This window comes from Gymnodraco acuticeps, unplaced genomic scaffold, assembly GCF_902827175.1.
Source record: "Gymnodraco acuticeps unplaced genomic scaffold, fGymAcu1.1, whole genome shotgun sequence".
Classification (NCBI taxonomy): domain Eukaryota; kingdom Metazoa; phylum Chordata; class Actinopteri; order Perciformes; family Bathydraconidae; genus Gymnodraco; species Gymnodraco acuticeps.
Genome location: NW_022992129.1, coordinates 107,409 through 133,900, shown reverse-complemented (window position 1 = coordinate 133,900; position 26,492 = coordinate 107,409). Strand labels below are relative to the sequence as shown.

At 42.9% G+C, this 26,492-nt stretch overlaps 1 protein-coding gene across 1 annotated transcript in view; it reads left to right on the top strand.

The window, feature by feature from the left end:
* The window catches only part of si:dkey-91i10.2 (uncharacterized protein LOC555224 homolog), a 225,780-nt gene that overhangs the window by 186,458 nt on the left and 12,830 nt on the right, over positions 1–26,492 (top strand). The window contains 3 exon segments of the mRNA XM_034203674.1: positions 4,993–5,133; positions 11,157–12,661; positions 25,308–25,509. Coding sequence (XP_034059565.1) covers positions 11,217–12,661; positions 25,308–25,509 — 1,647 coding nt within the window. The 5' untranslated portion in view covers positions 4,993–5,133; positions 11,157–11,216.

Here is a 26,492-nt window from a genome sequence, read left to right as displayed (position 1 = left end):
TTCTACATCACATGTGTCCCCTCTTCTTCATGTCTCCTCTACATCAACATGTGTCCCCTCTTCTTCATGTCTCTTCTACATCAACATGTGTCCCTCTTCTTCATGTCTCTTCTACATCAACATGTGTCCCCTCTTCTTCATGTCTCTTCTACATCAACATGTGTCCCCTCTTCTTCATGTCTCTTCTACATCAACATGTGTCCCCTCTTCTTCATGTCTCTTCTACATCAACATGTGTCCCCTCTTCTTCATGTCTCTTCTACATCAACATGTGTCCCCTCTTCTTCATGTCTCTTCTACATCAACATGTGTCCCCTCTTCTTCATGTCTCTTCTACATCAACATGTGTCCCCTCTTCTTCATGTCTCTTCTACATCAACATGTGTCCCCTCTTCTTCATGTCTCTTCTCTTACATCAACATGTGTCCCCTCTTCTTCATGTCTCTTCTACATCAACATGTGTCCCCCTCTTCTTCATGTCTCTTCTACATCAACATGTGTCCCCTCTTCTTCATGTCTCTTCTACATCAACATGTGTCCCCTCTTCTTCATGTCTCTTCTACATCAACATGTGTCCCCTCTTCTTCATGTCTCTTCTACATCAACATGTATCCCCTCTTCTTCATGTCTCTTCTACATCAACATGTGTCCCCTCTTCTTCATGTCTCTTCTACATCAACATGTGTCCCCTCTGTGGAAAGAGACTCTGAAAGTTTCAGGAACAAAGATTCTCTCTCTTTTTGATCCATTTCTATAAAACCTGTCTGAAAATGAGCTGATCAGATTTTGGCCACTTTATGATGTCATAACGATGTTTTGTCTTGTGTAACCATTAGCCAATCAGCAACCAAGGTAACCCCCCCCCCCCCTTATCACCTGAATCTCCTCCTAGAGCACCAATGAGTTCTTTGTAACCAAATCTCTCTCAGAGGGGCGTGGGGAGGGGCTCCTTATTTTCATCTAAAGTAACAGACAGAGAATCAGCACTTTTGAAACAGGGCTGAAACAGAGGGGATTATGGGTAATGCTGCAATGATCTGTTTGGTGTTTCAGCCAATCAGAGACAGGTTCTGGATATATCTGAGACCTATAATAGATTGATTAAAAACAGTATGATAGGAGACCTTTCATTATTTGCTTTCTCATCTCTCGCCTTACTTTTTTGGAATACCTGATTTAAATGCAGTTTATAAAGTGCAACAACAAACCCATCTCCTCTAGCAGACAGAAATCCCACCTGGTTTGGCCAATAAAAAAAACTTCACCATGTCACATTCGTGCTTCTATTAACACAGATTATGAAGATAGGCTAAGGGGCGGGACATCTCCAAGCAGTTGACCAATCACAGAAGAGCTCACCAATCGGAGCAGACTGGGCTCTGGTTTCAGACAGAGGGTGAAAAGAGGTGCTGCAGCCCAGGCAGTATGAGAGAAAATAAAGAGCTTTTTAAACATGGAGACATGTCACAGGAGAGGAACTAAATACAAATATGAACCTAAATATTAGCATAATATGACCTCTTTAAATGCATTTCTGTGACCGTTCCAGTCCTGGAGTCACTGTGAGCTCTGCAGGTCTCCAGCTGTTTCTTCCAGCTGTGCTAACGTTAGTCTGTCTTTGTGGCACAGAGCTTCAGATAGAGACACCTGTGGAGACACAGCACACAGCGCCGGGAGGGAAAACATTTCCATGCCATGTTGGTTTTCAGGGTGTTAAATATTGTTTACTCAAACCGTGTATATATATAGTAGTGTTGAGCTCTTTGACAGACTGCACCCAAGTTGTTGTTGAAAATCTTTATTTTTCTTACAGTGAAATGTTTTTCACCACTGGATTGTTTTGCTATTAGTCGGTTTCCCCTCACGGACACGGGAGCGATTCTGGGGACAGAGAGCAACATGTGTTTACTCCTTTTGAATACATCTGTTGTGATGGAACCACAGACACAATGCATATGTATAAAGGTAAAGTGATGACATTCCAGGAGATACAATTGAGGCGTGCACGCACACACACACACGCACACACTCACACGCACGCACACACTCACATGCACGCACACACACACACTCACACGCACACACACACGCACACGCACACACACACACATTCACACGCACGCACACACACACATGCACACACGCACACACTCACATGCACGCACACACTCGCACACACACTCACACACACGCACACACACACACTCACACACACACACACACACACACACACTCACACACACACACTCACACACACACACACACACACACACACACACACACACACCCCACACACACACACAGCTGGATCAGAAAGACAGAAGTGTGAGACTTAATGTCTGTAGGGAACAATGGAGGTGTCAAAAACCAAGAAGCACATTATTATCACCTCTTCTACCGCTGCGTAGGATCTGAAAGACACACACACACACACACACACACACACACACACACACTGTAATAAGACAGTGTTCACAGCCTGCTCAGAAACACTTGTGAGGATGTGTGAAACGTGGCGGAACGGCAGGGAATAGGCTCAGTGATTTAAACGCTCCCCGGAAAGAGGGGGGAAGAATCAAATAAATAAATGGGTCACTTCAGTCGGCGCCGATAACCAATTTCTCGTTCCCTCTCTGGAAAGCCTCTCAGTTTCAGTGGGATTGTCAGAGCGGGGTGATTCTGTAAGGCGGGGCTAAGAGAGGAGAAGTGGAGCCCAACACAATTCAGAGAAGGGTTACTTTAAAAATATATTAGTTATCTTTAAAACACTGTAATCAGCAGCCTGATGTCTGCTCGGAGATTTCATTGATTTAAAACCTGCCTTTTATTCCGGCTTTACACCAACACCGACACACATGAGCACACACTACAGTTTAATAAAGCAGAGATTAAATCTGAGCTGACAGAAAATGCTCCGTTTTAGTTGAACACACAGTTAAGCTCTCACACACTATGTCATGAACGTATAGCTGAATTAAAAACAGAACAAAGGAAGCAAAGAAAGTGAAAACCATAAAGCAGATCCAGGCAGTAGACGTAGAGATTCACACGTAAAGTATTATCCTACTGAACAGCTGACAGAGAAGAGACAACATCTGATCCTTTACAACAAACACTATATGATGTTTTTAGGTCTTTACTAACACTGTAATCCTGCTAGTCATCCCCCATGTTCAGAAATCTACCAGTAATATGATCTTTTTTAATGTAACTTTAAGGGAGTACAGCTGCCTTTTTTGTATCCCGATCATGTCATCAGAATCAGAATCCCTGTATTAGTGCCACAGAGGGGAAATGTACAGAAAAGAGCCAAAGACAGCTTAATGTTACCTAAGCAACATGCATACAAATGTATATATATAATACAAAAAGTTACACAATTTACAAAAAACACATCCTGTAACACTTCTGAGGATTTAGCAGCCAGGTTATATTGCACAGTTATTAACGGCATATATATATATATTGCACATGTTGCACATAGTCGGTATTTAACAACAAGTACATGTAATCCGTTGCCCTGCCAGAGTCTTTGAATATCTTCATATCATCACATCTAGTCAAAGTTGGATCAGTTTTTGCAGCAGGAACATGCATGGGAAAAAGGGAGGGTCCCTGTCAGTCATGCAGCACTCCTGGGAGGGAGGGGTGCATGAAGGGGGGGGGGGGGGTGTGACAGTGACAGTGACAGCCACTTGTCAAAGCTTTGGGTGATGCAGCCTCAACCTCCCCATCCCCCGAGAGGATCATGTGACCTGAGCTCTGAATGACAGTAGCTTTTTCTCATGGTGTGCTGGAAGATGTGGAAGTGATGAATGCAGGGTTTAGTGGCGCTGCTGTGTTTGAAGACAGACTGGGAATCTTTTTTGTGAATTGATTATTCATCCTTCCTGTTTCCCAGTCTTTGATCTGATTCACAGTTCAGTCGGTTTAGTTTCTTTGTGAACAAGCTGGCCTACATTACATTCATATCTGCTGATTCGTGTGTGGAAATGGGGTCGTTCATGCAACTGCTTTTATTATTTTCTTTGTCGTCCGTTTTTTTAAGTCTACTTTATGATACACAGCTTGACCTTGTTGTCAGTTGAACGATTGTAATTTACATTTTTGATGAGACAGCTATGTGTGAGTGTGTGAGTGTATTGTATTTTAATTATGCCTTATTTAATAGGAACAAGACAAACACATCACTTGCACCACATTCATTTATATTAATTATTGTATGAAGTGTTGGCAGTGACAGCAACGTATTTATTGACATATTTAATTTTTTTTCCGAATACTTTATTTATTTTTAATTTTTAAATGGATTCTCATTTATTATTTATTTAGATTTTATAATATTTGATAAAAAATTCTATTGTGTATTTTTCCACTGAAAGATGTGTTTTATTTTATTAAATATATTTTTTTATTATTTAAGCTTCATTTCATATCGGTACTCATTTGGCAAGGATACATTTGAAAAGTTATTTTTCTTTTATTGTTTATTTAGAAGATGCAATTGCTCTTAATATACTTTAAAATGTGTTCTACTCTGTTGTCTGCTGTGTGAGAGCCACCAGCATTAGTTTCCTGTATTTCTTGTAACGGTTGATAAAGCATCATAATTACATTCATAATAAGGACAAACTGTGGTTAGTGTTCTCTAAGTATAAAAGTAAACAATGACTTGCAGGCTGTTTTAAAGAAACCTGTGGTTTAACACACAGGCTCTTGGCATGGTGCGTGTCATCTGGTGCTCTCTCCTGACAGAGAAACACTAATAATGTAATTGAATCAACATCTAATTCAATCTGGGAAAAGAGGACACGGTTTGCTTTACAGTATCAGAATACATCTGCTATTCAAGCCTCGAGTCTCTGTGTGTCTCCGTGTCTCGCAGAGTGAAAGGCAGCAGCACTTATTTGTATCTCTACACCGAGGAAGTTTGTTGTTGTGTTCAGAAAAAGCAGCGTATTGATTGAAATGCTATTTCTTCTTTTCTTGTAGCTCAAGGCCACATCTGTCTGGCTCTGAGGAAGCTCCAGACGGATCGCAGCGCTGAGAGGAGACGGAGGAGAGGATGATCTGGGATCTGATCCAATGACCTGCGGCAGGAGCGCAGCAGCGTACAGGCTACATTAAAATGGGGTAAGTTTAGAAGCTCAGCTGCAGGAACTGCTGGAGGATCCACTTCCAAACCTGATCTCTGCAACAGGATGCTCTGAGATAACCTCTGCCCCGTCGGAGAGGAGAGACACTGACTCACAGATAACATCACACTCATGTGTACATGCACAAAAAGAATGACACAGTTACAGTAGGGCATCACGGCACGGTGATCTGCTACGACCTAAAGAAATTCTACCAAAAACATGAGCACTCTTTGAAGGTTTCTTATCATAAAACCTGATTTCAAATGATCTCTGAGCAAATAGATCCCTAGTTCATTCAGATAAATACAATTCTGAATTGCTTTATAAGAAAGAAAGAAGCTACTTAAATGCCAATTTGGTTGTCTTCAGGGGGTCCGCGGGGTCTTAAAACCTAAGTTGATAAATCAATTTAGGCTGTTAAAAAGTATTAAACAGCATTTTCAAGGTATTACATTCTGTAGCTTGTTTTCAATAAGTATATAAATGGTCCAAAGAGGTTGTATTCTACAGTCTGCCTGAATGTAATCATTGCGTAGGTGTGTAGTGTGATTCTGTGTAGTTTATTGATGGCATCCCGTTGGGTTTGACGTCATCTGAACAGGACATCGCACGCTCACTGCTTGATAGCGCGAAGGTCCGTTTACGCCGGTTGCTAAGCAACATCGTTATGGGGAAATGCAAGTCTGCGTCCAAATGGTTGGAAGATAAGGAGGAAGGACAATCAATACTGTATATAGTAGGGGTGTAACGGTACACGTACCCGTACCGAAATTATTCGTTACGGGCCCTTCGGTTCGGTACACGTGTGTACCGAAGTGTACCGAACGACTATAACGTTAAACGCAAAAAATTGAGAACGTGAACAACTTCTTGGAGGTAATCTCAGGTGCTGCGTCGCAGCATTCAGAGTAATTTGCTCACATTGGGTTCAACGCGTCATAGCTGCAAGTCATTTCATTGGACGAGAGGCATACTATGAGAGCTGGTCAGAGGGATGAGTTCAAATGTAGTCAGTAATTTGAGGAACTGTCGAAATGGCGAACGCAGATAAAGTTGAGCTGAAAATCCTCCAGCATCATTGAAGTCTCCGGTTTGGGAACATTTTGGTTTCGCAGTTACGTACAAGGATGACGGACAAAGACAGGTGGACCGAACCAAAGCTGTTTGTCGGCATTGTTCAACTAACATTGGTTACGCGGCTGGCAATACATCAAACTTGCACACTCTTGAAAAGGCATCACCGAATGTGAATATCACCGGTACCAAAAGACTGAAGTGCAAACCCAACTCCCGCTAGCATTCAAGCCTCCACCACTCGCAACAAGTTCAGACCGAGCCAAAGCTATTACAAATGCCAAATATCCTTATGTTGCCATGTTAGCAAAGCGCTACCTGGCTGTATCTGCTACCTCTGTCCCTAGAGAGAGGGTTTTCTCCACAGCAGGAGACATTGTTAGTGCCAGCAGATCTGCCCTTTCGGCAAGCAATGTGGACAAGTTAATTTTTCTTTAAAAAAACATGAAAATACAATGACAAGCAAGTCCTAATGTCAAGCTGGCTGCTTAGGTTCTAGTACAGTACAGTTCAAATACAGATTATTTCAGTTCATCGAAAAGCTGCACCTTAATGTTTATTTTATTATATTTTGTATTTATTTGAGTGAATACATTATTCACAGTTTAATAATAATTTGAAAAAAATACGTTATGTTTTGTGATAATTTTTTCTGCTGTACCGAAAACGTACCTCACCGAACCGTGACCTAAAAACCGAGGTACGTACCGAACCGAAATGTTTGTGAACCGTTACACCCCTAGTATATAGTCAATGTGAGGTCAAGTGTGTCGCCAAGGTAACCGGTTAGAACTCAAAGTGGCGATGAGGTCTTAGAATGTATGGAAAGGGTCTTAAAAAGGGTCTTAAGAGGTCTTACATCTGACTTCAGGACTCCTGCATATACCCTCGTCTTACTCACCACAGACTGTAAAGTGGACAAACCCTTACACTCATACACTGAGCCGTTCAACGTTTTGTGACTTTAGCATTTGTGCTGCATACTCTTCCAACTTGTGACATTTAATTTATTCATCTATTGAGTTGGAATTAATTTAACATTAGTTGCTTTTGACTTTTGTGTCTGCCAAATCTAAGAGGCCTTGGAGTAAGTTATTGTGATGTCTACATGAGATCTCCATTATTAGTTTATCGTCTGTCAAAAATAAAATGAAAGAAGTCATGGTATCATATGTCATGAACATTTTTTTTTTAACGTTTGTCTAAAATAAAATATAAAACGTAGTATAGCATTGTGGAAAAATATGAAAAAACTAATTATTTTTCACATAGTTGTTTCATTTAAAGACTTTCTAGAAGTGTAAAACAGTTGTGCTTATTCTTGACCAAATCCTACAATTGACTTTCCTGTTTAAAGTTGTAAAATGAAAACATGGAGAGCACTTAAGCTACCTGTCAATCACAAGGTCAGCCACTTCCTAAAGAGTAACCTAGTTTTACTCTAAAAGATTTACAAAATGAACATCATGGTGTTGAAGTATGAAAGCATCACTTGAGACCACAGGAAAATGGTAACTGGTAACAAATCAAGTGAAAAGTAGGGTCATTTTCTCACCCTTCTAAACAAATGCACTGGGTGATGTAACCCTCTGCTGGAAATGTAAAAGAATGCATGTTTATGGCCCACATGCATCGGCTTCTCTCTTCAGACACAGAGGATGCCGCTTGGTGGGAGGAGGATGGAGGTTAGTAAGAGTAGTTAATAATGGAGACGCTCTGACAGTGAATCCGATCACATAAATGATTCATTCCCTCATTTTCGATGCTGTCCTCTTCACACACACGGCCATCGTATCTGAAGGAACCAGCCACCGTGCATGCTGGGACACGGTGGCTGATTTAGTGTCCTGCTGGCAGGGATGAGTTATTCCTCAGTTAGCTTCAGTGACAGTGGGAGCAGAGAGAGCTGGACCTCCAGGGAGACTTTCACACTGGCAGTAATTCAACCAGAGAGAGAGGCCCAGGCATGCTGAGCGCACGCTGCCTGCTATTCACACACACGCTCCGCTAATTAAAGCCACACACCACATATCCAATCCAACTTTATTTATATAGCACATTTAAAAACAACATAATTGACCAAAGTGCTACATCAATACACATATAAAATATACATTTAGACAAAACCGAAGAAACTAATGTAAAAGCACGAGACAATAAAACCATACTTTAGCCACAGACTGAAAACCCTCATACTGTACAGGATGAAAACACAGTTCAAAACACAACTAAATAGAAAACACCAATTTAGAAAACACAGACTGATACGTCTTATACGGTCTGCAAAAGCATGGGAGAACAAGAAGGTCTTTAAACGAGATTTAAAAACTGGCAAAGTGGGAGTGAGTGTGTGTGTGTGTGTGTGTGTGGTGTGTGTGTGTGTGTGTGTGTTTGTGTGTGTGTGTGTGTGTGTGTGTGTGTGTGTGTGTGTGTGTGTGTGTGTGTGTGTGTGGTGTGTGTGTGTGTGTGTGTGTGTGTGTGTGTGTGTGTGTGTGTGTGTGTGTGTGTGTGTGTGTGTGTGTGTGTGTGTGTGTGTGTGTGTGTGTGTGTGTGTGTGTGTGTGTGTGTGTGTGTGTGTGTGTGTGTGTGTGTGTGTGTGTTAGTACACCATAGACTGTATAAATGAATGAATTAGATAATGAGCAGTTTGGCACCTTGTATGTAACCACCACTGACTTCGCCCCAAGCTCCAGTGAACACGCCCGCCACCAATAATGAGAGAGAATGACCACATAATAAATAAAACACACAGCCCTTACATGTGGCTCCTGCAGCGCCTAATAAATCAATTTTCCTTTCAATTAATTGGTCGAAAAACCAGTATCTACGTATCTTCCCCACCCTGAACTCGTTGACGTTTGTGTCTGAGAACCATTCACTTATAAAACAGCAGACAAAGAGATTTTAGAGATACCGCCTGTGCTAGTTTTTATGACGGTAAGCCTCCTGTCACTTACATCCGAGCATGTGAGGAATAGAGATTCATCCATTACTGCAAAGCTGCAGCCGCGGCCTGTTCGTGCCTCGGCACCAGGGAGTGTTGGAGTCTGAAGATGATTTGGGTTTTATTATTCTCCCAATGCATCAGGGATGAGCCCTCTGAATCCCTGTTTCATAATCGCAGTCATAATCACAGCCGTGGCCCTGCGCTGCCGACTGTGATGCAGACAGAGTAAGAGATACGGATGACGGGCGTTTTGGTCGACATGCTATTTGTACTCATTACACAGAGAGTGAAGCGTCCTGCTCTCCGGCTCCTGGTTAATCTGCAGCGTCTGATTAGTCAGAGCCCAGCAGGCATTTTCATTTCTGTCTCCTCAGCTCTCCCTTAGCGTCTCATTTCCTCCCCTCCTTCACATTCACCAACTTACTTTCTCCTTTTTTCCTTTTGCTCCTGTCTGTCTCTCTGTATCTGTCTCTCCATCTCGAGTTTTAATAGCCTGACAAGCAGGGCACTAATCCCTTTTATTACTGTACTTGCTGCGCAGAAAGAAAGCCTGAGGGGGGGCAGACAGGGAGCCATTTATATCAAATGAATGTGATTATTCTGCTGAAGCAACCACGCTTCAGAGGCAGTGTCTCCGTGTCCAGAGCTGTGCTTATCCAATGGAGGATGACCTCTGACAAATCTCTGTCACATGATTAATATCTATGCATAACATCTGAACTGTAGATTATAAAATAAGTTTAAGAGTTGAGCTGCGTTATCAGGCCAAGTTTTCAAAGTTTTGTTTTGGGTTGTTTTCCTTACCTGTAGAGTTATATCGGTTTTTGTGTATGTCAATGGTCTGCAAAGGCTAAAATCCCGGTGTTTCCTCCGGAGGGATTTTCAAATCAAGTTGTATTTTGCTAAAAATTCAATTGAATTAGTTTCTACTAAAAAGTCTCAGGTAAAAGTGTACAGCATTACAGGAGCTAAAGGACAGTGCGAGAAAAGGCAAAAGTACAAAAGTTCACTTAGATAATAAAAATAGAGGCACAAAAAAGATAAATAAGAACACATTCATTGTATTACAAAATGTGCTGCATTTTCAAAAAGTATACGTAAGCGTGTAAAACGTATCGAAGGAGTCAGAAACATTAACACATTGTAAATACATTCCCTGCAAGGTAAACAATAGCAAGTCTGGTAGTTCTGTCCATAAACTGACAGATCAACTTTATTACACAACAAAAGTCAACTGAAGTGATGTGGCCAGGGAACAGACAGTCTGGGGCTCTCTGCTGGAACTGCTACCCCCGCGACCCGACCACAGATAAGGAGAAGATGGATGAAGTGTGAATTGATTTGAGGTTACTTGGCTAAAACTTGCTGTATAAGTCTATCAGTCTTTGAATGTAATATCCGAGGTTTTAGATACTACAGGGTTCTTACGGTCATTAAAAACCTGGAAAAGTCATGGAAATTCAAAATGCTAATTCCAGGTCCCTGGAAAAGTTTTGGAAAACAATATTTTTCCCAAAGTTTTGGAAAAGTCATGGAAATGTAACTCAAGTTGCATCAAATATAATTTATATGTTATCTAATCGCCGAAATAGTAATACTATAATGATAATAAATACTGTATCGTATAGTAATGAAACGTAAAATGGCATTTAACTGTCGAGGTATTTTGCTGGTGAGAGATTTTAGTTGCTTTTAGCTAGAAGCTAGTAAGCCTATTTGATTTGTTTTAGATAGGCACAACATGTTTCATATGCAGACCTTATTTTCCTGTTCCATGTTCAAATAAACCATTTTCAGTGGTACCGCTGAGAAAAAGTAATTTTTTTTGGTCATGGAAAATTAGGTAAAGGTCATGGAGAAGTCCTTGAAAAGTCCTTGAAAATCATTGGTGAAAAAGTGCATGAACCCTGATACTAGCAGTTCCTGAATGCAACACATGGACGTTTGTGTATTAATACCTCATGTCTCACAGTGATATCCTCTCTTCCTCTCTTCAGGCTCCAGGTCTTGCTTCCTGCTGTCAGAGAGTCTGAGGGCCGCTCGCTCAGCCCACAGCCATGCCTGACGTGAAGCCCCCCCCACCATGTGACTACCCCTCCTCCGCCTCCCCCTTCGACCTCCTCATCGACATGGAGCCCTGCATAGCCAACCTCCCCCTCTCCCCCGACCCCTTGTCCTCCTCCTTCCCCCGACACAGACCCAGCTTCCCTCACTACCCGGGCCTCCCGCCCTACCCTCTCATGGCCCGGTGCAACAGCAGCACCCTGCTCACAAACCTGGGACTGAGGTACTGCAGACAGGGCCCCATGGGGGGGGGGGGTCCAGGTCAGGGGGGGGGTCCGGGCTCCTGCAGCTACACCGCAGGCAACAGGCCTTACAGGAGCATGGAGAACCTGAACTGGAACAATGTGGCCGATTCTGGGCTGTGTGCATTCAGCGCCGCGCCCTACAGGAGCATGGACAGTGAGTTTATTCTACGCTACACCTCCACCAGCCACTGGTATGATGGGCCCCCGGATGGTTCTGTACTGGGGGCCCATGGGCTGGGACCAAACCAAGAGGGCCTGGCGTTTTACCCTCGACACGGGCTGCCTAGGAAGGACTTACCGCTTTTTCCTCAGCTGCTGTTTCCAGGTGGTGTCGACGAATGGGATGCGAGGAAAGGCCTGAGGGAGAAGCTCCGCCTCCAGAGTGCGAGATCATCGATGGAGCCTATGAAGCCTCTCCCGATGCGACCTCAGGAGGCTCATGTGAATTCAACGCTCTCTGGGTGCAGGCCTCCGTGCACGATGCGCATCACGAGCCCCGAGGATATCAAGCAGGAAGTCCTGAGGCGCCTACAGCTCCGCAGGCAGAACAGCAGCCCTAACCTGGCTCCCCACAGCGCCCCCTGCAGCCCAAAAGCTGTTAAGACGTCCTACACAACAGACAACATTACAGGTGGTGGATCAGACTCAGAGCGACGGAGACCTCCTGCGGGACGGCTGCACATCCCCACGTTCGAGGAGTTTAAGAGGATGAGGCAGAAAGAGACTACAGCGGGTTCTGTGGTTTCTGGAAACTCTGGATTAAAACAAGAAGCAGGAGTTTCAGAGACGAAGAGTAGTGTCTCTGAGTTGAGCTTCAGTGGAGGAAGTAGAGAGCAGGAGGTGGGGGGAGTAATGAAACCTCCCTGTAGCACTGCAGCTCCCATCTCTACCTCCAGAACTTACTCTCCCATCCGCACAGGCCCGTCTCCACGCTCCCCCCTGCAGCCGCTGGCCAGCTCCACCCAGGAGAGAGGCTCCTCTGCTGGGGGAGAGGATGGGGGCGGCAGGCGGAGGAGGAGCAGTTTGGAACCAGCCGGGTCGGTACCTTTCCCGCCCTACAGGGAACATTTTGACCGGCCCTCCAGCTGCTGCCCGGCTCTTCTGGACGGGACGGACCTGTCCAGCTACGGAGCGAAGATCTACAAGATGAAGGACGGACTGATCGGATCTGCGCTGGACCTCATCAAGAAGAGGTTAGTCTGAGAGCTTTCACTGTTAGAAGTATTCCCATTCTTTACTTTCCAAAAATACAATAATTGTGTCACCACATTTTGGAGCAGAATATTGTACTTATAGTTAGGATTTTATATGTTTTTATACCACACTCAGGTTATGACGAATATATAAAATACTATGCATTGTATAACCTAAACCTTCCAACCTACAAATGAATAGGATGTTATATTTTCTTTATCTAAAAAGAAAATTGATTGATCAAATAATCTGGTAAGTCTAGTTTCTCAAAGTCCAAGGTGATCTTGTTAAATGTCTGTTTTTAAAACCAAACCGAAAAACATATTTAAACAAAGTAAATCTCCCTATTCGATGACAACAGAACATTTACCAATATGCCTTAGAGCTGCAAAGATTGAATATTTTATGATTTGTTCACTCCTATATTCAATGTCTTTAAGTTGTGGACAAAACAAGTCATTTGAGGACCTTATTTTGGGCTTTGACAAAAAACTTTTCACAATATTCTGACACTTTATAGACCAATCTACTACTAGGCATATCGAGAAAAATAATCAACAGATTAATAGACAAAATATTGACATGAAAAACTGTATGTGAAATATCTATCACTCTCCAACTGCTTATTGGGTCGCTGAGGAAGCCGTTTCAGAAGATATGTTTTGCTCTTGAATCCTCTTTGATGGTGACATTATATCTTAACAACATCCACATGTGTGCTTAGCCTTGCCAGACAGTTGCTCCGGTGTGTTCGAGTCCATCTGTTGGATGTGTTGTTGTGTTATCGATTTAACTCAGTTATTGTGCTAACAGCTGTCCGAGCTAACCTGTGGTCGGGAGGCTGGCATGAATCATGACAGACTGGAGGTCTGGCACCGTCCCTACAGACTCCATGTTTTCCTCTCTCACACACACACACACACACACACACACACACACACACACACACACACACACACACACACACACACACACACACACACACACACACACTGTCAGCTGTTGGCTAAATAAATGCAGCCACTGTAGTTCATTCAGACCAAGGACAAACAAGAGGACGGTGTGTTTCACAGCGTCGTTGTGCCACTCGGGTCCAGGCCTCCATGCAAAATAAATATTAGACCCTTAACACAGTGGAGCTGCTTGATAAGGCCTTTTGAATAAAACACCCCCATGTGATGGATGGCAGGTAGAGACGGTATCTCGCTCTGACTGTCCCTCCTTTGTCTGCAGAAAGATGATGGATGTCTGAATCTCCACTGAATAACTGCCGTGTCTCAGTGTGTGACTTCAGTGTGTGACTTCAGTGTGACTTCAGTGTGTGACTTCAGTGTGTGACTTCAGTGTGTGACTGTGCAGAGCTGCAGGGTTTTGGCTGCAGCTCTAATAGTGAAACATGTCCAATGTAATGTCTTCAAATTGCTGTTTCTATCAACACTATAACAACAGTACGAGTCTACAGGCAGCCATGACAGAGGATCTGTGAGGCTGTACGGGCACAGTGGGGATTTGAGCTAACACCAGCATGCTAACACTTATATAATGACATGCTTACATAGTTAAATACCAAGATACATCACAATGCAATAGTCTGATGAGTATAAGGACAGCAATACAATATTTGAAGATATCGAAAATACAGCCATAATATGATTCATTTAGATTTTAGGCTATTGATATGAGACACTATGATACAAACTTAATCAGGTGTATATCAACTGATTAGAAATGTTATAACTGATCTTCCGCTTATTAAATGAAAAAATATCTACTATTTTTTACATAAAGAATAAAAACAGCCTGCTTTTCACAATAAAGAGTCACATTTCTTATGTTTTAATGCAAATGTTGTTTAATGAATCCAGGATTTCAAAATAAGAGCATATCATGAAGATGATATCAATCCGAGTATAAATACTAAACAAGCTCTATGGATAGTTACCCAACTACTAAACCCAGTAGTAGTAATACACCAGAATACATTGAATTCCATCCCTAAAAAAACTCAAATATGTTCAGAGAAAAGTAGCAAATTCTCACATTTAAAGAAGCTCGAATCAGAATGTTTTGCATCTTACTTGATTAATTACTTGAACTATTAATTGATTACAAAATGGTTGACTACTTGTCTCCCTTTCGATTGTTAAACCAATGATTTCAGCGCTCCTGCCGCCCTCTCATCGACCTCAGTGACAGCCACAGCAACTCACGCTCAACTCTGTTTATCCAGAGTGCATTCATCTTTTGTATGTTCAAAAAGCACCCACAATGCAACACACTATTCGCCTCCCCTTGTGATTTAAACGTGACTTGGGGCTCTGTGAATACTTTATATATTACTTGGAGATGTATTCATCACACATGCCTGTATTCTGTGTGATCTTTGCAGCCTGAGGTGTTTGACTTCCACCAACAAGTCTCTTTGTTTAACATAGAACCAAACCTGCACACATAGCATTACACAGCTCTGGTTATGATTAAGTCATATTCATAATTACACCTGGGAGGGTTTATAGAAAAGGAGGCAGCTCTGATTTAGTTGCATACTGCAGTGACTGTGCACCAGTTATATATAGTGTGTGTAGGCAGTGTCCATTCACTGTTTCTTTTTGTCTCTATTAGACGCATAAATATATGAAATTGAATTGATATGCATCAGTGAAAATGACAGGCGGGCTTATTTGGATGTCTCCTAGCGCCATGTTGGGCGGTGATCTATCACATCCAGTGGTTTCCAGATCAATTCAACTGCAGGTTATTACTTCCCATGCATCACGTTGAGTGTGACAGCTGATACTGTGAAGGAAAGGCCTTTTGATGACAGTCTGTCAGAGGGAAAACCCACCGGACGCTTTAGAGCTGCGTACTCAGAAATGCATTACTTACGTCTGTCTTTTTGCCACACTGGCACCGGTTTAATTAGGACATTCGGACACGTTTTAATCTCTGCTGAGTGTGCTTTGATTACATGTGCAGCAGCGGGCAGAGGCTCGATCTGCCCAAAGTGCATCAGAGGGACGTTGTCAGGGTGAGTGAAGCAGGCAGGACCCAAATGCAGAAACAACTACGAGGTTTAACCGAAAATACCTTTATTTCAAGGCTAGCAACCGACACATACACACTCAGAGCAGAACTCTCTCCCCAGTGACCACATTCAAGTTAGACAAGGATCTCACAAAGACTATATATATATCCAGTCTCTGATTGTGTTACGTTATTACGAGAGTGCTCTCATACTTGTTTGATTCTGAAATTGTATGTACATATATATATATATGTGTGTGTGTGTGTGTCCGCATCTGTAGCCTGTTATTGTCTCATTATACCGCACTGTGATGAATCAAAGTAAATATATAAGTGGTCATGAACACATGTGTCCATCAGACAGAGTGCTCTGCCTCCTGTCATCATTAATGGACGTCTCTTTAAAATGACCGCTCAGAGGAGAGGAGTTCTCATTTCTCTAACCGCCTGCTGCTTCCCCTCCTCTCTCCTCGGCTCCCCTCCTCGGCTCCTCCGCTCGCATCTCCTGTGGGCGGGACTAAGTATCGAGGATAGGAGTCGAGGAGGGGAGTCGAGGAGGGTAAATTAGAGAATTGAGAAGCCTTCAGAGACAGGAAACAACAGACAAGACGAGGCGTGAACACTTTTCAAACTAAAACAGGAAACCAAAGATAGATCTAGACAGCACAGAATCAAACACAGACAGATCGTGACAGACGTTGAGAACATATTGTTATCTCTAAAAAGTGTGGACAGCGTTTAGAAAATGATGTAAGGACCATTTCTGTAATGTTACGTCACCACAGGGATATTCAAATAATACATAACAGGCCCAAGTGCATATCATAGCAGAGGTTAAACCTAGTGCAGGAACCAATCATTGATGAGGGGATTATCAGTATTTAGTACAGTATTTAGGAGAGCAGATATTCAAACTGCAATTTAATATCATTTGGTTGTCATTCGTTTTGACTTTTCAAAGAATCAAGGATCATTTCTTGATATTCTGCCACACAGGGTTGCACAGCTAAATGCAGTTTTGGCCTTGTCCATATCTTCAATCAATCAATCAATCAATCAATGTTTATTTATATAGCCCAATATCACAAATGTTACATTTGTCTCAGTGTGGTCTTCACAGTGTGTACAGAATATCAGTATGACAATACGACACCCTCTGTCCTTAGACCCTCTGTCCTTAGACCCTCTGTTCTCAGACCCTCTGTCCTTAGACCCTCTGTTCTCAGACCCTCTGTCCTTAGACCCTCTGTCCTTAGACCCTCTGTCCTTAGACCCTCACATCGTACAAGGAAACACTTCCAGAGAAAACCCACAGTTTAAAGGGAACATGGGAGAAACCTCAGGGAGAGCAACAGAGGAGGGATCCCTCTCCCAGGACGGACAGACGTGCAATAGATGCCGTGTGTAAATCGAAGAGATAATACATTTACAACATATAGACCGAATGTTAGGAAATGCATGTGTCTGTAATAAGAAGATGAATCCACGAGGATATCAGCTACAATCCTGTGGGAGCCATCAGGGAAGTAGTGTGATGAGAGTCAGGCAGGACCGCAGAGACAGGTTCAGCCACGACTCGAAGTCCAGGACTCAGATCAGGACTCAGGATCCAGGACTCAGATCAGGACTCAGGACTCAGATCAGGACTCAGATCAGGACTCAGATCAGGACTCAGGACTCAGATCAGGACTCAGGATCCAGGACTCAGATCAGGACTCAGGACTCAGGACTCAGATCAGGACTCAGGACTCAGGACTCAGATCAGGACTCAGATCAGGACTCAGATCAGGACTCAGATCAGGACTCAGGACTCAGGACTCAGATCAGGACTCAGGACTCAGGACTCAGATCAGGACTCAGGATCCCGGCGTAGATAGACACCAAAAAGAAATGTGGGGGAAGCTGGGTTATTGGGAACACGAGAGAACACAGGTACAGACAGACAGAAGGAAGAAGCAAGATGTCCCCCGACAGTCTAAGCCTATAGCACCTTCTACACAAAAGAAGAATTACAAAACACAACAGATCATAAACAGGAATACAATACTCGAGGTAGTGCCTTTTTGAAATATGCATCAGAAGGAATGTAAACAGGAACGACAAACTAGAAGTCTAGACTAGAAGACTAGAAGTCGAAGTCAGATTCATCAATAATGGAAATAATAGTAATGGATGTCGTGATATACCACTATGGACATTAAACGTGATGTTTTAAAAATGAAATATGTATATCGTGCTAACAATACTCGTATGTATAAAGCGCCTCTTACATTGTTGTTTCTTTACTTCCTCAACCAAGTATACACATTTTTGTGACCAAAAAAACGTATGGTAACTGTTAAACCAAGATATATATAAACAATATTTTGCTGTTACATTTTTAATCATTTCATCTTTGTCCATTGTGCGACATAAAACAGGCTAAAAGGGTGACTCATATCCTGTTCCTCACAGCAAGCCACCTCTTTCACACCGCATGAGGTCATATTGATTATCTGAGCTTTAAGAGAATGCACACAGCTATACATCTTGTGTTCATACATTATTAACAACAGGAAGCAGCAACTATATTGATTTTGCTTTTCACACACTGATGAACTTCACAGTGCATCGGGCACGAGTGTGAAATATAACACCACAGCAAGAAACAAAACCCTAGTAACAGCAGTTTTATAAGATTATAATATACTTATATATATATATATATGTATTTACTCTAATTGATAGGGGTTGCTATTTGTCTATTGGCTCAGCATGTGTAATAAACCCAGGGGTCAAAGCACTTAACAAAGGATCAACAAAGTCTGGCTCTGAGAGAAGGAAAAGCTGTGTATTGATACATGTATAAGTGGTGTCACAAGAAAGAGGGGGAAGGGGCTTCATGGGTTTGATCCAACTGGCTCCTGAGCTTGAATGTCATGTTGCGTTTAACCTCCTTATTCCTCTTCTCACGTTTTCTGTCATGTGCAAAGACCAAGGTGTTATAATCAGCTGTCACTTCGGATGCTGTTTACATTTCCTCTGCAGTCTCCCCATCTCTTAAAGAGGGGGAGACTGAAATCCCAAAGTTAGTTTCTCTCTCTCACACTGAGTGAGAAGAGGTGCTGCAGCTCAGGCAGTACGAGACCAATAAAGAGCTTTTTGAACATTAAAGCATGGAGACATGTAGAGACACTACATACTGATATACACCTGAACATCAGCAGGAGAGAACTCTTTAAAGTAGAGACACTACATACTGATATACACCTGAACATCAGCAGGAGAGGACTCTTTAAAGTAGAGACACTACATACTGATATACACCTGAACATCAGCAGGAGAGGACTCTTTAAAGTAGAGACACTACATACTGATATACACCTGAACATCAGCAGGAGAGGACTCTTTAAAGTAGAGACACTACATACTGATATACACCTGAACATCAGCAGGAGAGGACTCTTTAAAGTAGAGACACTACATACTGATATACACCTGAACATCAGCAGGAGAGGACTCTTTAAAGTAGAGACACTACATACTGATATACACCTGAACATCAGCAGGAGAGGACTCTTTAAAGTAGAGACACTACATACTGATATATACCTGAACATCAGCAGGAGAGGACTCTTTAAAGTAGAGACACTACATATTGATATACACCTGAACATCAGCAGGAGAGGATTCTTTAAAGTAGAGACACTACATACTGATATACACCTGAACATCAGCAGGAGAGGACTCTTTAAAGTAGAGACACTACATACTGATATACACCTGAACATCAGCAGGAGAGGACTCTTTAAAGTAGAGACACTACATACTGATATACACCTGAACATCAGCAGGAGAGGACTCTTTAAAGTAGAGACACTACATACTGATATACACCTGAACATCAGCAGGAGAGGACTCTTTAAAGTAGAGACACTACATACTGATATACACCTGAACATCAGCAGGAGAGGACTCTTTAAAGTAGAGACACTACATACTGATATATACCTGAACATCAGCAGGAGAGGACTCTTTAAAGTAGAGACACTACATATTGATATACACCTGAACATCAGCAGGAGAGGACTCTTTAAAGTAGAGACACTACATACTGATATACACCTGAACATCAGCAGGAGAGGACTCTTTAAAGTAGAGACACTACATACTGATATACACCTGAACATCGGCAGGAGAGGACTCTTTAAAGTAGAGACACTACATACTGATATACACCTGAACATCAGCAGGAGAGGACTCTTTAAAGTAGAGACACTACATACTGATATACACCTGAACATCAGCAGGAGAGGACTCTTTAAAGTAGAGACACTACATACTGATATACACCTGAACATCAGCAGGAGAGGACTCTTTAAAGTAGAGACACTACATACTGATATATACCTGAACATCAGCAGGAGAGGACTCTTTAAAGTAGAGACACTACATATTGATATACACCTGAACATCAGCAGGAGAGGATTCTTTAAAGTAGAGACACTACATACTGATATACACCTGAACATCAGCAGGAGAGGACTCTTTAAAGTAGAGACACTACATACTGATATACACCTGAACATCAGCAGGAGAGGACTCTTTAAAGTAGAGACACTACATACTGATATACACCTGAACATCAGCAGGAGAGGACTCTTTAAAGTAGAGACACTACATACTGATATACACCTGAACATCAGCAGGAGAGGACTCTTTAAAGTAGAGACACTACATACTGATATACACCTGAACATCAGCAGGAGAGGACTCTTTAAAGTAGAGACACTACATACTGATATATACCTGAACATCAGCAGGAGAGGACTCTTTAAAGAAGAGACACTACATATTGATATACACCTGAACATCAGCAGGAGAGGACTCTTTAAAGTAGAGACACTACATACTGATATACACCTGAACATCAGCAGGAGAGGACTCTTTAAAGTAGAGACACTACATACTGATATACACCTGAACATCAGCAGGAGAGGACTCTTTAAAGTAGAGACACTACATACTGATATACACCTGAACATCAGCAGGAGAGGACTCTTTAAAGTAGAGACACTACATACTGATATACACCTGAACATCAGCAGGAGAGGACTCTTTAAAGTAGAGACACTACATACTGATATACACCTGAACATCAGCAGGAGAGGACTCTTTAAAGTAGAGACACTACATACTGATATATACCTGAACATCAGCAGGAGAGGACTCTTTAAAGTAGAGACACTACATATTGATATACACCTGAACATCAGCAGGAGAGGACTCTTTAAAGTAGAGACACTACATACTGATATACACCTGAACATCAGCAGGAGAGGACTCTTTAAAGTAGATTCACTACATACTGATATACACCTGAACATCAGCAGGAGAGGACTCTTTAAAGTAGAGACACTACATACTGATATACACCTGAACATCAGCAGGAGAGGACTCTTTAAAGTAGAGACACTACATACTGATATACACCTGAACATCAGCAGGAGAGGACTCTTTAAAGTAGAGACACTACATATTGATATACACCTGAACATCAGCAGGAGAGGACTCTTTAAAGTAGAGACACTACATACTGATATACACCTGAACATCAGCAGGAGAGGACTCTTTAAAGTAGAGACACTACATACTGATATACACCTGAACATCAGCAGGAGAGGACTCTTTAAAGTAGAGACACTACATACTGATACACACCTGAACATCAGCAGGAGAGGACTCTTTAAAGTAGAGACACTACATACTGATATACACCTGAACATCAGCAGGAGAGGACTCTTTAAAGTAGAGACACTACATCCTGATATACACCTGAACATCAGCAGGAGAGGACTCTTTAAGGGAGAGACACTACATACTGATATCCACCTGAACATCAGCAGGAGAGGACTCTTTAAAGTAGAGACACTACATACTGATATCCACCTGAACATCAGCAGGAGAGGACTCTTTAAAGTAGAGACACTACATACTGATATGAACCTGAACATCAGCAGGAGAGGACTCTTTAAAGTAGAGACACTACATACTGATATCCACCTGAACATCAGCAGGAGAGGACTCTTTAAAGTAGAGACACTACATACTGATATACACCTGAACATCAGCAGGAGAGGACTCTTTAAAGTAGAGACACTACATACTGATATACACCTGAACATCAGCAGGAGAGGACTCTTTAAAGTAGAGACACTGCATACTGATATACACCTGAACATCAGCAAGAGAGGACTCTTTAAAGTAGAGACACTGCATACTGATATACACCTGAACATCAGCAGGAGAGGACTCTTTAAAGTAGAGACACTACATACTGATATACACCTGAATATCAGCAGGAGAGGACTCTTTAAAGTAGAGACACTACATACTGATATGAACCTGAACATCAGCAGGAAAGGACTCTTTAAAGTAGAGACACTACATACTGATATACACCTGAACATCAGCAGGAGAGGACTCTTTAAAGTAGAGACACTACATACTGATATACAGCTGAACATCAGCAGGAGAGGACTCTTTAAAGTAGAGACACTACATACTGATATACACCTGAACATCAGCAGGAGAGGACTCTTTAAAGCAGAGACACTACATACTGATATACACCTGAACATCAGCAGGAGAGGACTCTTTAAAGTAGAGACACTACATACTGATATACACCTGAACATCAGCAGGAGAGGACTCTTTAAAGCAGAGACACTACATACTGATATACACCTGAACATCAGCAGGAGAGGACTCTTTAAAGTAGAGACACTACATACTGATCTACACCTGAACATCAGCAGGAGAGGACTCTTTAAAGTAGAGACACTACATACTGATATACACCTGAACATCAGCAGGAGAGGACTCTTTAAAGTAGAGACACTACATACTGATATACACCTGAACATCAGCAGGAGAGGACTCTTTAAAGTAGAGACACTACATACTGATATACACCTGAACATCAGCAGGAGAGGACTCTTTAAAGTAGAGTCACTACATACTGATATACACCTGAACATCAGCTGGAGAGGACTCTTTAAAGTAGAGACACTACATACTGATATGAACCTGAACATCAGCAGGAGAGGACTCTTTAAAGTAGAGACACTGCATACTGATATACACCTGAACATCAGCAGGAGAGGACTCTTTAAAGTAGAGACACTACATACTGATATACACCTGAATATCAGCAGGAGAGGACTCTTTAAAGTAGAGACACTACATACTGATATGAACCTGAACATCAGCAGGAGAGGACTCTTTAAAGTAGAGACAGTACATACTGATATACACCTGAACATCAGCAGGAGAGGACTCTTTAAAGTAGAGACACTACATACTGATATACAGCTGAACATCAGCAGGAGAGGACTCTTTAAAGTAGAGACACTACATACTGATATACACCTGAACATCAGCAGGAGAGGACTCTTTAAAGCAGAGACACTACATACTGATATACACCTGAACATCAGCAGGAGAGGACTCTTTAAAGTAGAGACACTACATACTGATATACACCTGAACATCAGCAGGAGAGGACTCTTTAAAGCAGAGACACTACATACTGATATACACCTGAACATCAGCAGGAGAGGACTCTTTAAAGTAGAGACACTACATACTGATCTACACCTGAACATCAGCAGGAGAGGACTCTTTAAAGTAGAGACACTACATACTGATATACACCTGAACATCAGCAGGAGAGGACTCTTTAAAGTAGAGACACTACATACTGATATACACCTGAACATCAGCAGGAGAGGACTCTTTAAAGTAGAGACACTACATACTGATATACACCTGAACATCAGCAGGAGAGGACTCTTTAAAGTAGAGTCACTACATACTGATATACACCTGAGCATCAGCAGGAGAGGACTCTTTAAAGTAGAGACACTACATACTGATATACACCTGAGCATCAGCAGGAGAGGACTCTTTAAAGTAGAGACACTACATACTGATATACACCTGAACATCAGCAGGAGAGGACTCTTTAAAGTAGAGACACTACATACTGATATGAACCTGAACATCAGCAGGAGAGGACTCTTTAAAGTAGAGACACTACATACTGATATGAACCTGAACATCAGCAGGAGAGGACTCTTTAAAGTAGAGACACTACATACTGATATACACCTGAACATCAGCAGGAGAGGACTCTTTAAAGTAGAGACACTACATACTGATATACACCTGAGCATCAGCAGGAGAGGACTCTTTAAAGTAGAGACACTACATACTGATATACACCTGAACATCAGCAGGAGAGGACTCTTTAAAGTAGAGACACTACATACTGATATGAACCTGAACATCAGCAGGAGAGGACTCTTTAAAGTAGAGACACTACATACTGATATGAACCTGAAGATGAACAAAACATGGCCTCTGTACACACTTGTTTTATGTTAAGACTGCAAGTAGGCGGTTTCACTGACCATCTGCTCAAATCCAGAGGAGAGATTTCAATACAAATGTGAAGGTAGTGTTCAAGTATTACTATATATTTGCCGTAATTAAGCTTTACACACGAGTATGGAGACCGAACCATAACTTGAAGAAGATTGGATGTTGGACTTACATTACACACTTGATCTGTTGTAAAGAAGAACGACTCCATGACTGATGGTGGTGCTTTGTGTCTGCTGGACGTTCACCATTACGACTTTAAAAGGCATTATTATGCAACACGTTGTTAATCTGCTCTTAATCTGGCAGAAATCATTAATCGGCTTGAAGTATGATGTTCAGACTGGTCTGCTCGAGTCTGTCATGTGGTGTGCCTCTGATTGACAGTCAGTAGAGATGGGACAGGAAGTGAGGCCGTAGAGAGAGATAGGAAGTGACTTGCATCGAGCTTCATGGTCAGCTTTTTACTCCACTTGCATAGACCTCCATCTTTGCTGTGTGTGTTTGTTATGTGATCTCACAAATGCATACACACGTTCCTGCAGGTGTGTGTGTGTGTGTGTGTGTGTGTGTGTGTGTGTGTGTGTGTGTGTGTGTGTGTGTGTGTGTGTGTGTGTGTGTGTGTGTGTGTGTGTGTGTGTGTGTGTGTGTGTGTGTGTGTGTGTGTGTGTGTGTGTGTGTGTGTGTGTGTGTGTGTGTGTGTGTGTGTGTGTGTGTGTGTGTGTGTGTGTGTGTGTGTGTGTGTGTGTGTGTGTGTGTGTGTGTGTGTGTGTGTGTGCGCGCGCAGTGTCCCTTTGGTCCGGGGGTTCAGGTGTTAATGTCCGCTGATGTGCCTAATTGCTCCTGAGGAGGGCTGGAGGATTTGGGGAGGGTAGGGAGGGAGGCGAGGCATTGATTTGGGCGTTTAGTGGGTAGAAAGATGATGGAAGAGGAAGAGGAGGAGGGTGGGTGGCGAGGAGAGAGGAGAGGAGAGAGGAAGACACAGCAGGAAGCAGAGTGGCTTCAGAGAGAGAGAATGAGGAGGCATTAATGACAGTGAAGTTGTAAGAAGACGAGAGCTTTACAGAATCACAATTCCTCCCTCTTTGACTTCCTCTCTCCCACATCCTGCTTCCATCCTCCTCTCCCCCTTTTTTCTTCCCCCCCCCTCCATCCATCCCTCTGTAACGCCGTCTCCTCTTCCCTCTCCTCCTCCAGCTGCAGTGCAGAGATCTCCGCCGAGGCCCCCGTCAGGCTGTCAGGTGACCGGGACGGAGGCTGTGACATCACCGCCCCCCCGTCCGACTGTCATCCCTCCGCGGTTGCCATGGCAACGTCGGCGACGGCCCGCGGAGCCGAGCCTGGCGACGAGACGCCTGCAGGAGGAGGAGGAAGAGGAAGAGAGGAAGCAGGAGAATGCGTAAGTGTTCTTTCCCATTTTGATATTTTGCCTCTTTAAAATGTGATTTCCGTGCATGTCTTTGCTCGCCGCTACCTTTCTGCAGAAACACACAGATCTATTGGTATTCAAGGAGGACTGGGACAAGCAAGGAGGACTGGGACAAGCAAGGGGACTGGTACAAGCAAGGGGACTGGGACAAGCAAGGGGACTGCGACACACACATGCACACTGCTCACACACACTGATGCAGAGGTATTTGTGGAGACGAGGTTGCAGCGCTGCGTCTTCCTGCAACAGCTCGACGTCTGAGGGTGCAGAGAGAGAGGATTACTCCTTCTCGTCCTCTCTGCAGCTCCACACCGGCTGCAGCTCGCTCTCCTCTCTGTGTCTGCAGAGCCGCGCTGACATGGAGTCGCATCTCGCTGTTTAGAGAACAGATGCCGAGGTGCGTTCGCTTCTTGCCTTTTTCAATGTTTCGGGCTTTTTAAATGGAGCCTGCCTCTGCATGCCCAAAGCAATGGCTGCCATTTGATCATTCAGAGCAACATGAATTATTCTCCTTCATTTTACCAGACTGCTGCTGCAAGCTGTAAATCCTGTTGCTCTCGGTGTGAGGGCGAGAAAAGCTTCCAGCGTCTTCCAGTCATGTTTCGCCGTTAGTAATCAGAGAACTATCAATATGTTGTTCTTTGATGTTAAGCCAATATGGTCAGATGCATCGGATTTGGGCGATGCCTCTGGGGTGAGGAAGCACGTGTCATAGAGATGACCTTTGAACTTTTAATCTTAGGTCGAATCTCAGGGGCTTGATGGACCGTCAAAGGATTTTCAAAGACACGTGAGGAGTGTGTGTCCGTGCGAGATGCTGCAGTGTGTCGGGGAATTCCTCGCTTCACCTAAAAACGAAAATCCAGGATGTGTTGCTGTCTCATCTTCAAGGCCGCGTAGTTTCTAGTTGTGATGAGAGCAGATTTCTAGTTGTGTGGACGTGTTGTGTTTAA